Source organism: Ceratosolen solmsi, unplaced genomic scaffold, assembly GCF_000503995.2.
Source record: "Ceratosolen solmsi marchali unplaced genomic scaffold, CerSol_1.0 scaffold7, whole genome shotgun sequence".
Taxonomy (NCBI): Eukaryota; Metazoa; Arthropoda; class Insecta; order Hymenoptera; family Agaonidae; genus Ceratosolen; species Ceratosolen solmsi.
Genome location: NW_011948413.1, coordinates 12,416,545 through 12,429,056, shown reverse-complemented (window position 1 = coordinate 12,429,056; position 12,512 = coordinate 12,416,545). Strand labels below are relative to the sequence as shown.

At 49.0% G+C, this 12,512-nt stretch overlaps 1 protein-coding gene across 2 annotated transcripts in view; it reads left to right on the top strand.

The window, feature by feature from the left end:
* Positions 1-12,512, top strand: part of LOC105367479 (rap1 GTPase-activating protein 1) — a 184,958-nt gene that overhangs the window by 57,802 nt on the left and 114,644 nt on the right. Inside the window, exon 1 of one of the 2 annotated variants that reach the window (XM_011506201.1) lies at positions 1,644-1,759. The exons of the other annotated variant lie outside the window; for it this stretch is intronic. Within the exon in view, the coding sequence (XP_011504503.1) occupies positions 1,644-1,759 (116 nt within the window). Of the gene's footprint in view, positions 1-1,643; positions 1,760-12,512 lie in introns of those variants that run through there. 2 annotated transcript variants of the gene reach the window in all.

Here is a 12,512-nt window from a genome sequence, read left to right as displayed (position 1 = left end):
CATCATCGGAGATATTCTCGCGCGAAGTGCATTGAGCCCACGTGCATATCACCCGTCCCCTCTCACACGTACGCGCGCACGCACACGGATATCGAGGATCTCAACACACTCGCGGCGCCGCGCTTTTTTCTCCCGCTGCACGTGTTTTTATTTATGCTACTTGTATCTGTCGTATTATCGCTTGTTCCACCGGTCGATCATAAACACCACACTCACCTTGCGAACAAAACATATCTGCCCTCTAGGTCAACGAAGCCTTAGCGTCTTTAACTTTTTGGAAATTCACCGACTACGCCGCGCTCTTCGTTTCTTCTTTCCTTCTGTTTTGTCCATCCATTCGTCGTGCCGAAAAACAATGACTTTTAAGAATCTAACTATTGCTGTTCCTCGAATCGGTCAATGTGTTTCTGTATATCACCAGCTCCCATTGCTATTCCGTTGTCATTGATGCAAAAGTCTTGAAACTTTATTACTAAGATTTTGGACCTCTTCTTTACCCTCTCGCTGGATGGATGGATGGATGGATGGATACGGAGCTTCAAAAGGCCAGTTAAAACTTTCTTCGCCTATAAACTGTCTGCATACAAAAGCGCTTTCTCGCGAAAAGGAATAATATCTAACTCTCTGCACATTCCGGCTTCATCTCACACTTTATTCGATAATGGCGGCAAATATTCGAAAGCCCACAAGTCTTTGTTTAGCTGTTACTTGGCAAATTACCGCCAATTTTGCGAGCTATTCGCTAAATTGCCCGTAGCGCCAGTCCGACGTTAAAGAGGAAAACCGACGACGGCCGCGTTGCACTAAGTGTCCACTTTCGCCCAATTTCACTCGCTATCTCGCTCTGTCCCTCTGTCTGTCTATATCACACGCACGCACGCACGCACGCATTCTCTCTCTCTCTTATCGACTTATTCCAAGCACGCGCGCGTGGCGGGGGGCAAAAATGCGCACTCGGTACGCACTCGTCCCTCACCGCCCTTATTCCCCCCACCATGGAACAGCCTACGACCGCGGGCCCCATCTCGATTATCTCTCCCCTCCCGTGACTCCCCACACCCCTCCAACGCCGGCAGCTTCGGTGCATAGCCGCCGTAGCCGTCACCGCTGCTGCCACCGCCGCCGCCGCCGCCGCCGCCGCCGCCGCTACCGCCGCTGCCGCTGCCGCTGACGCTGCCGTCGTCCTCGTACGTGGGCAGGACTGCGTGAGTGCGTGTGCGTGGGGCCCCCGGACGCGTTTTTCTTCTCCCTCTCGAGCGCAGAATCGCGCGGCACGTCGTACGGTGAAGAAGGTTGCGGAGGAGCGTAAGTTAAAGCTCGAGCGCGCACGTGATAGCGAATGCCCGCGCGGTTCTTGGTGCTGTGATTGGTGTGGTGGTACGTGAACGAGGTCCGGAACAAAGACTTCGCTCATTTTTGCACGGCCTGTCGGTGGTGCGGGAACACGGCACAGGACTGGATATATCGGCTCGCTGCCGGGAGGGAAAATTCGGGTGGTAGCGTCTGGGTGGAGGAGGTATTGGAGGAGGTCAGCAGTATAAGCGGCCCGTACCCGGGGAGGTGAGGCCGGCGCGTGATGCGGTAGATTGGTCCGTGTCCGCGGGAATCGCGGGGCCTGGATGGTGCGCGGGCCCGTCGTCTGGATGCCAGCTCTCGAGGGTGCCATCGGCAGGAAGCGCGCCGGCGAGCGCGTCAGGAAGATGCGGATGCGCCTCGTCAGCCACTCCAAGGAATCCTACAGCCTCCTGTCGAAAAAGAGGTAGGCCACGCGAAGGGTGTCCGCGTAAGGGTGGCTAGCGACCGGGGCCCTCTCCGGTATAGAGGACACCTCGGGCTTGCGCACGTACGCCTCCGATGCGCTCCATTAGTTTTAAGGTAATCGATATGTTAGGAGCGCAGGTGCGCACACCTCGTCCGAGTCGCGGCTATTACCTCGAGCCGTACATCCGACTGTCAATTAGCCTTCTCTTTATTACTACCATATAGCTAAGGATAATTGCGGCTGCGGATAGATGCTGAAGATTGTTTAACTTTTTTATATAATTGATGGAGAAAAAAAATGCAGTTGGACGATTGTTTTGCCTTTCGAGAGTCGGATAATGAAAATAAGATTGGCTTTAAGTAAGTAAATCAAATAAGGTAGAATTCATCCTAATCTCCCGAGGATACTTTCATTCAATAACAAATGACTGCCTCGCAGTCGAGAATTCATTCCATTCGGTGAGAGCCGGATAGATAGATAGTAAGAGAGAGAGAGAGAGAGAGAGAGAGAGAGAGAGAGAAAGAGAGAAAGAGAGAAAGAGAGAAAAAGCAGTGATGCGTGCGTGCTCGCGCGCGTTTGTGTAATCACGCGAGAGCACGAGTGCGAGGGAGAAGAGGAGGAGGAAAGAAGCAGATAGAGAGAGAGAGAGAGAGAGAGAGAGAGAGAGAGAGAGAGATGATGTTTTTATTCTAGTTACATTCCCTTGCACTGAATAATATACTTAAAACGGTAATGCTAGAATTTTTGCCTCGGCCCTGAAGAATTCGAAAAAGCGCAGACGCAAGATTAAAATGATACCCGCGCTCTCCGCTGCGCGCGCGCGAGCTTAAGAAAATATGAAATAATATTCGTAATTTCTATTATTCTTAACGGTCGTCACATACACGCTCGACGTCATCAGCAAAAATGCCACGTAAGACAAGACTGTTTCGATGTAATTCTATAGCAGAACTTCCGTCTTGATTACAGCAGTTACAGACCACACCTTTCATTAGAAATTGTGCCTCTTGGATTATCGCGCACCTCTCCAAGTCGCGCGGTTTCTAAGGATTCGCGACGATAAAAGCACGTTTCCAGGCAAATAACGCTTGTGCAATCGACGCGAAATGTTTCTTAACCGCGAGAAATGCGCCTGCCTTTTCGATTCGCGGAAACGCGGCACGTTGTCATAGATTTGCGTGGGCGTAATTGCGAGCTTCGCTGAGCGCGCAAAATCCTGCGACATTTCCCTCGTTTCCGACCAAATCGGTGGTAATCGACGCGAATGTAAATCGTACATCATTTTTGTTTTTGTTTTTGTTTTTATTTTTGTTCCATTAATTAATTGGCCCATTCGATTGGCTTCCACCAAATCGACGACCAAACGTCGCAGCGAATGACAAACATTCGGCAATCCGCCTATGATCGACGCTTGCCTCGGTTTTTCATTTCACCGTGAAATTTCCCGGCCGAGTGCTTAATAAAACGCCGAGGGAGGAGGACACGAGCGTAAGTGAAAATAGCCTCATTAGTCTTTAAAACGCACTTGCTTTCATGAAAATTGAAAACGATCATTCACGATGGTTAGAGCTGTTAGCCCACCTATTTAACCATATACTTTTTGTCGACTACCTGCGCGCATCGTGCAACCACGTACCATAATGCGCACCCATCCAATGCTCCCCATACTCCCAGGTCTGTCATTACCATTACCAGAATAAATAATGCGACATTATATTGTGCTATTCAATTGAAGAAAGGCCTTATCCTTTCATTAGCTATCCGCGCTTCTTCGGTAAATGCGAAAATTATACTTAAAAGATCGACAGCATCCTTAAATCTTTAAAGCGTAAAGGACAGACTCGCCCTATCTTCAGTAATATTATTCATGATAATGGGAAATTTGTCCCTGTCGGCCGAGGCGCCCAATGAGCCGACCACTGACGATTGTCCTTACGAGCAAATCGAAGGAAGATGAAAGCAGTAAGTAGTAGCAGCGGTCGTCTCCTCCCATAAAATAGTACGTTACTCACGGTCTATTCGCTCCCGTGGCCCATCCAGTTTTTGTGAATTACTTAGCGTCTCGCGGGACAAAAGCGTCCGCGGAAATTCAAGGAGATATTCGTTCGTCACCCTTTCGCCTCCAAAAGTACCGCGCGAACGAAAAAGAAATAAATGCAAACGACCTCGACGGAATTCTCCTCCTCCCATTCGGCAGGTGAAAGAAAGACGCTGGCGCAAAGGAGCGCAAGACGGGCGAGAACCATCCGGTAATCGGATCGAAAAGCCGCCGTGTGAAAGCGAGCGAGTCTAAGTGAAAGAGGCCCAGCTATGCAAATCGTTTTCCGTTCACGCCCCCCGAAATAAACGACCCAACGGGCCTCATTTTCACCCTTTCGCGGCTCCACGATCGCGTCGTGAGGATGAGATTGAAGCGAACTGCTGGGACTCGGACTGGGATTATTGGGTTGGGGTAACGGGAGGGAGAGATCCAGGCAATCGAGATGGGGTGTGGCGGGTCGCGATGTCGGGGAAAATGATTTCCCGTGCGTGCGAGGAGGAGAGAAAAGGAGGTGAAAATTTTGTGAAGCCCCTCGATCGTTCGTCTCGTGCAGAGAGAACACGGGGAAATCGAATTCTCACGTAGTCCTTTCATTTGATAGGCGGGGGGGTGGGGGGTGATGGTAACGACCTCGACTGCTTTCCCTGCGAGTTTTCTTTCACTGCAACACGGGGTGGCAGACACGTCTATTTTACGATGTAATCAGTTTTAAAGATTCTTCGAGGTTGACGGGGATCGCGCTGTTAGCGGAAGGGCGCGGAAATTGAATTTGGAATCATCCTGACAAGTGGATTTTTCTCCTTGCTCGTTGTCCCTTCAGCCGTCGATCTCCCGGTTAATCAAGGAAAGGCTGGTACGGAGAAAAGAAAGCTACCTGAACCGCGCACGCTCCGTTAATCCTTGCAACTCGTAAAGTTGGCATTAGCGCGAGCAGAGACACTTTTCCGGAGTTATGCCCCATCGGCGCGTGGATGTAGGGTAAATTTTCCCAGGACACGCCGTTATAAACTCGTAACTTTCTTCGTTTATCGGCTTGATGGGGCGACCGTTGAAGGTCCGAAATCTCTGTTACTAATGTCCCCAGCCCATATTATTCCTAAAATGCAGCGCAAAGTATTATTAACGATGCTGTTAAGCAATAACAAAAAAATAAATAAATAAATAAATAAAAAAAAATTAATAAATAAATAAAAAGAAAGAAAAGAAAAGAAAAGAAAAGAGACAAAGAGAAATACGCAAGGATCCTTGTATATACCGATTCAACGACTAATGCATTTTATGTCATTGCTATCGTACATTAAGGATTGAAATAAACAAAGAATAAAGCAGAATTAATGTCCCGCGCGCCAATATCTTGGCCAGTTGGTCGTACGTATTCCCGTCATCATTCATTAATCGCACACTTTCGCCGCATCACTACAACTTTTAAATAATCTTTATATATATTGTATATATATATATATATATATTTTTTTTTTTAAATTTCAATTCAAACATCCGCGTAAGGCACAATTCACTCTATAAATGTGCGATTCGGCGAAAGGCTCCGGGCTTCCTTTCATCAATGCATTTCATCGGCGGGCGAATGTGGACTTCCTGCTGTATTACGAGAAGAGCTCTCGAGTCAAGTGTTGGGCTTCCTCGTCCAACGAGCCGAAAGTTTCGAGAAGGCCGTCGTCGGGGTCGGTAACGCGATACGTCGGGGCTACTCGGCAACCTCCCGCGATCATACGAGATGCTTATCTTTTTTGCTCGTCGCGCCAGAAAAGCGAGCGGGCCGTTGACGAGCGCTGGCTGGCGACTATCTTTAGAAAGTCTCTCGCTCGGACGGTCGATCTCGCTTCAAAACAACAAGGACCTCTGTTGTGTACGGCGCCCAAGGAGATCGCTCGGTCGAAGCCAACATAAGAAGCCAATGACGAACGGAGATCGGCGATCGGTCATACCGGAACATGAGATGCGAACGCGCCGAGCAGTCGCCCGAATCTTCCTTAAATCGGCATCGGTGCACTACCTCGCCCTCTCCTCCTCTCACGTGCCCGCGACTTTTTAAAGCAAGGAGTTTCCCCCCGCTACCGGTGATCACCGGCGTCTCCACGGTCCTTCGTCCCGGCCAAGCTGCGCGCAAAGGTGAGAAAACTGGCCGCTCGTCGCCAGTGACGGAACAATGCCTTCGACAGAGGTAGCAGTTTGCCCGCCTCTCGAAGAGATCGATTCACGTGTTAATCGTGGCTGTGGCCAGTCGCGCGGCGGGTGCGGGACAGAGAAAGGAAGCACAGACCGCTGTTTACCCAACGCCGTCGGTAAACGATCCGGGGCCCGCCCACGCGACCCCATTGTTGAGCGTCGGAGGCCGCCTGACTTGGGCTCGTGGCAGCTGTCGGCAGTGGCGGCTTCGTCTTCTACTTGGCACCCTAGCCACGGGGCATCACGGGGGACGTTCGGTTGGCCCACCAAGACACTTTTCCAACTCCGGGAGATGATTTACGGGCCGATGGGCCAGCGTGGCAACGCTTCCGCCCGGTCGATTATCGTTTGTTAAGAAGGGACGCTCGGATCATCATTTGAAAACAAGACGACGAGAAAATGGTTTTACCGGGTGCGAATTGCCGAGGAGTTGGTACGCAAAGATCGACGAATCGATCGAGAATCGCGAGGCGAGACTGTGCGATGGCAGTTGCGTTATTTAATAGGGCATTAAATAACGATACGAGGAAGCGAGAAAAGATGCCTGAGCTGGAGGGACGACAGTGACAACCGACTCCATTCACTTAGACTACGTGTAATTTACCAGCCACTCGGGACGTAAACTAAACGAACCAATTCGTATTATTTTCGGCTCGGCCTTTTATACAAGTACGTCAACAAATAGTGTACACAGCTTCCTATCACCCTCCGCCCCCCCTCACCCTCACCCTCACCCTCACCCTCACCCATCCCACCCTCTCGCCACTCCCCACTCCCCACTCACGCCGTAATCACCCCCGAAGTTATTGGTGAAAGATGGGAAGACTGGTCGTCGTTGTCGTCGTCAGTCGTCATCGACGACTTTGGCATCCTCGTCCTCGGTACTCGGCGGTAATAATTTTCGACAAACTTTCCTTTCACGAAGCTACTTAAAGGAGGCGCTATTTCCGTGGCGCTTCTGCTTTCCATCTCGCCCGCCGCCTCTACGTACGTCAGTACGTGCGACACCGTAAATATTATAAGGGCGTGTTGGCACTGCACTTTGTCGGGATAATGAAGCCGGGATGGAAAGTCGTCTACGGTGTGCTTATGCGCCGGAAGTGTACACCCTTGGCAAACACGGGGCTAATAGCCCTCGGTCCTTCCGGACCGCGGCAGTTTTCCAAGTCGGCCACGTGCCCGAAAGCTTATTCGGGTGAATCCATTTACCTTTCGCGCTACCTCGGCACCTCCGTCCCCTCCGATTTTCCCGGGAAGCCGGTTGCCGGCCACTTGCGATTCGTTCCGCAAATCGAGCTTAATCGATGCTCGACAAATGCCGCGTTTGCATTGCCAACGACGTGACAACGTCACGATGAAAACTGCTCCTCCTGCCAGGTTTTTGCCTACCTTTCCCTCATCGACGACCGTTCAAATCGGCTGTTCCTACAATTTCCCGGCAAAGCTCTGTAGTCTCGTGCTACGTAACACTCGCTCCACGGCGTTCGTCATAGTCGATGATTTGTTTTTCTTTTAGTTTTAGTTTTTTCTGTTTTTGTTTTTGAATTTGGCCGAGGAACCGAATGGAATGGTCGCTCGTTATCAAAACCTCGTCGATATCAAAACGACGTTTCGAAATTGCAAGCATCTCGACGTAATGCCGGTCTCCGACTTTCCGACGGCATTGCAATTAAACTTGAGCGTCCACACGAGCTCCTTACAAAACTCGTACGGACAATTGCCCCTCAAACATTTGCGACAACTCGCAAAAATTATTAATTTCTGACAAAGCTTTTTGCTTCTTCCGATTCTATCATGCGTAAATTAAATCCCCATCATGAATCATCATCTTACAAATTATCCACGTTCCCGCAAAGAAGCGCGGTATATTAAACACGAGAATAATTCGACTCTTTAATACCGAATATAATTAGCATTATGGACTTTCACTCGGTGTGAAACAATGGCTAATTAGTACTACGCTTTTCCAAACACAAGCTTAAACTGTATGTTGGTGTGTAAGTGATGAAGTTGCGGAACTAACGGAAAAGAGTGGGCAACTTTCGTTCTCGTCTCGCCCCGAGGCCTTTTCGCATCCTCCGCGATCTCGCCATTTACCACCACCATCCCAACCAATTCCATCCCACCCCTCGGGAAAACTGCCGCCGGCCACTGGACTCTACCACCATTCCGGCAACTGTTCGCGAGTCCCCGCTGACGTTTCCCGGGGCAGCGAAATTCCACGGTTCTTGCATGACTCAGAAGGGTCGCGTTCCCATCTCACCGCACGTTTCAGCATGAATCTCTGTCAGTCTGTCTCTCATTCTCTCTCTCTCTCTCTCTCTCTCTCTCTCTCTATATATATATATATATATATATATATATATATATATATATATATATATATATATATATATCACTGGACGACTGGGATATCGGCACGATTTAATCGGGCCATCGGGTCCTAGTCACGTGTAAGTTCATCTGGCAAACGAATGCGCTGTCATGAAATCGACGCTTCTTCTCCTGAAACCACTGGCCTGTAATAATATTACAAATTATCCGTTCGGGATTCTTCGACGCGCACGCGCATCCAGCAACAAGCGATAGGGGCTTAACAAATACGCGTAATTAGATAACACAAGTGCGTTCTGTTTTAAATCCAGCTCCCACCTCTTTCTTACGTCCCCTTCACGCGCACTATTTCTCTCTCTCTCTCTCTCTCTCTCTCTCTCCATCTCGCTCTCGCTCTCCTCCGCCTCTCTTGCGTACGCCCGCAAGCGCGCGCGAGCCTATTTTTATTGGTACGAGGCACGTCTACAATTATCATTTCAATTAAGCCTATCTCGAGGTTTATTTTTACATCTGCGGTTTTAAAAACCATTATTAGCTTTGTTAATAGACGCGAGACCCTTTTACTCGAGTCCTTCAGGACGATACCTACCTACTAACGTAGCATTTATTCATTCATTTTTGCTAAGTTAAAACTTAAGTGCCGCTCGGCAATTACAAGTCGACATCAAATATAATCCTCGTTTGCAAATTGTGCATTTAAGACGTGATGGCTGCCCCTTGTGGCGCTTGTCATAATGCATTCGCTAATTAAATCTATTAATTTACAGTATCGAGACGCGTTGCTTAACGGGCGATAAAAGAAACGATAACTGAAAATATAATAAAGGAAATACGAATTAAAAGCTCAGCGCTTAATATCGAAAACCTATCGGCCAATCTTCATTTACAACTCTCGCGAGTGCTGCGCGCTTTTATTGCAAAAGGCAAAGGAGAGCGTCGATTGCGGAAAGTGTCGTTTAGTAGTGCAGAGGTAATATCCTATCTAGGAAAATTCAAACGAGCCTTGTAATACTCTGGCTCTACCCACCCCTCGCCCTCTTGCATCTCTTCGTAGTCGGCATCAACGAAACTTCGGTTCTCGTACAGCCGAATTTTTGCAAGAGGACGTGTCCTCGTCGTAGTCACCTCACTCTCTCCCCTCTCTCGCGCAATACCCTAAGCCATCGCTACATTTCACTCCCGACACGACGACGCTCGCGACTTTTCATTCGTAAATCAGCGGGAATATTAATATTTATAGGTTGCGGATGGCCAAGAACTTCGGGAATTGTGGGTAACGCAGCCTCGCTTATCCCAATCACCGACTCGTCGCTGCTTCTCGTCTCTCATAGGTTGCGCTGCTGTTTAAATGCGAAAGTGTGACAGCTTATTTTCCCTTTTTTCCCCCCTTTTTTTTCTCTTTTTTTTTTAAACGCCAGCGCCTGTCAAAATAACGGCCTGATGGGCGGGGGCCGGCGACGGGGTGTTGGGGGACATAAGAGCGTTGCTTTTCGTAATTGACGGCCGAGTTAAACTTGGTGTGGTCGATGAAGTTTTTGTTCATTGACAATTTGTGAACGAGCCCGGCCAGTGATGTTGCAATTAACGAGCGAATGCACCCATGTCTGTGACGAGTAATTCACACTAAGAAATATAGGGATAGAGAGAGAGAGAGAGAGAGAGAGAGAGAAGCTACGGCTAGCGTTTAATGTCAAGTGTGAGAGCGCATTTTTAATGTTTGCGAATGAGGAAGAAGGGAGCCACATGCCACTTACCAATTCAGTTCAGGGTTTTCCGGCTAAGGGAGTGTGGGCATGTAGTGTGGGGAGCGAGGAGTAGGACCTGGGTCAAAAAGGAGTCATGCTCACATCAACTTGGTCGAAGCACCGACGGCTTCAACGAACGCGAGGCTCGGGATTATTAACTTTGCAGTGGCACAGTATAAGGCTGAGCCGCTATTGCGACAGAGTCGACTGGAATATAACAAGGGATAGGGAATAAAGTGGGGGAATTGAACGATTGACTTGTCGCGCGGTTTTCCTCGCGATTAATTGCACAACGACCTTTCTCGTGGCGCGTACATAGAACGATTGAAGTGATGGCGTGAGTGGGACAGGGGGGAGGGAGGGAGGGAGGAGCGCAATGTCGAATACAGCCGAACCTTCTTTTTTGTTATCGCTCGATTGATCCCGGAAATCGTCCAGAGCGACTATATACTCTCGTATCTTTTAATCTTACGCAATGGATTCTCGTGACACTCCCCCCCCCCCGCTACTTTGCGTGGTCCGAATGGACAGTCAAAGCCCTAGTCCGTAATAGCGTACTTTTTCTTCATCTCTTGTCCTTTATTCGCGCTCCCGTCCTGTCAGCCGACTACACGGACGAAAAACTCTGTTGCCGGAGAATCGTTTTAAAGTACTCCGCTGACAGCTCTCAATTACATGGTAATCCCAATGCCGTAATTAGATTCGTTTGTTAGAGGAAAACGTCATGGGCGCGATGGGACGTACGATGTTTTTTTCATTCAATCGAGTGATTTTTGATCGGTGGTGCGAATGTCACTGGTCATTGCGCTTCATTTTGATCGATGTCTCCTTCCCGCGTTATAACTGTTTTATCGTAGCTCACGACAATGGCATGTCTTATCGATTGGATTCCGATTGTTTGCAAAGCATTGATTTACAATGTATGTCGCGCCTCGATTGAGTACCAAACTCGCCAATTGTTCCCGTTAAAACAATATTTCATCCATTTAGTGGAAGTAAATCGAGTCTACTAAAGTATCGCGAGAGAGCTGTGAAATTCGTTCTTTAATGCCAATTAAATTGTGGCTCGGTGCGCGTATCTCAGATCGCGCTGAAATATAATATTGCGATTTAAAAATGAAAATTTAATTCCGGTATGGGGGATTTAATAGGGTATAGCATTTCTCAAATTAATAAGTGAATTACCGGACGGCATTACGCTGGTGCTTTTACTAAATAAATTAGGCTTACAAAGGATTAAGAATGATTGAAACTATTTTATTTCACAATACGAATGCCACGTAATTTTTAAGTCGTGAGCACTAGTACCATTACGCTTTGACTGGCCTCGGTCACAAGGAACATACTGCGATAACAATTTACGTTTATACGCAGGACATTTAATCAAGCTTTTCACTCGCAGAGGATTGCCGCGATAGTCTGCATTCGCGTCAAAATTACCGTCCCATTGAAAGCTGATCGTTTTAGGTAACCGACCCTAGGCTAGGCATCTTGCTCATTTTTCCATCTCCCTAACTTTTTAAGACCCCGTGCTCGCCCGAGAGCGGGGAGAACAAATCTTCCTATTCCCCATCGTCGCGCCGCCACCATTCTATTAAAGAGCCATTTTCCGTCTGCCGGAAACGGCGTTGGGCCGTGAACGGCGCATAGAGAAATATAGTTAAAGAGTGGAAAACGATAGAGCTGTTGAATGAAGCTGGAAGTGATGGAGAGGGAGGGACACATGCAAGAATGACTGAGTCAGAACTACAACGAACGATACTATACTACTCTTGCCGGAATGCTCATAATAGGCACTCGAACCTGAAGAATTCGTTGCGTTCGGCAAACCGCGCGGGCCTTTTTTCCTTACGACGGCTAGCAAGCTATGAATTCTCTGTCTCTATGAATTCTCAATACTGTCGGATTATAGAGCGATAGGCGGAAAAGAATCATTAACAAAGGATATACCGGCCCCGAGTCGGATTGGATATGCGCAAGTTCCCGTGGTCAGGTTCGGCAGGCGCGCTTATCGAGATAATCAAATATGTGGTTTGACGGCATAATAAATTGCAGCGCGCTCGGCTGATAAAGGCACGAGAAACCAGGCGGACTCGGGTTTTCGCGACGCTCGAGGAATTGCCAGGGCGGCATCCAAGTGCGCGGCGGCGAGTCCTCGTGCGAAAAAACAAAGGGAGGCGCCCGAGTCACCGAGGGCCGCTCGATTGCCTCGACAATAATAAGCTAAGGCCCTTCGAAAAATTCGCGGGGTCAGAGGCTCCTGGTGCTCCTCGTGTCCAGCCGACCCGTTTAAAGGATGATTTAAAGGAGAGCGTCGGAAAATCCTGGCAGATGGCCGCCGATCGCCACGGGGTACCCTTCGCCTCGACACCCCGTCGGGGCCCCCGAGGTACCCTCCCTCTCCCAATCTATCTGCCCCCCCCCCCCCCCCCCCCCCCCCACC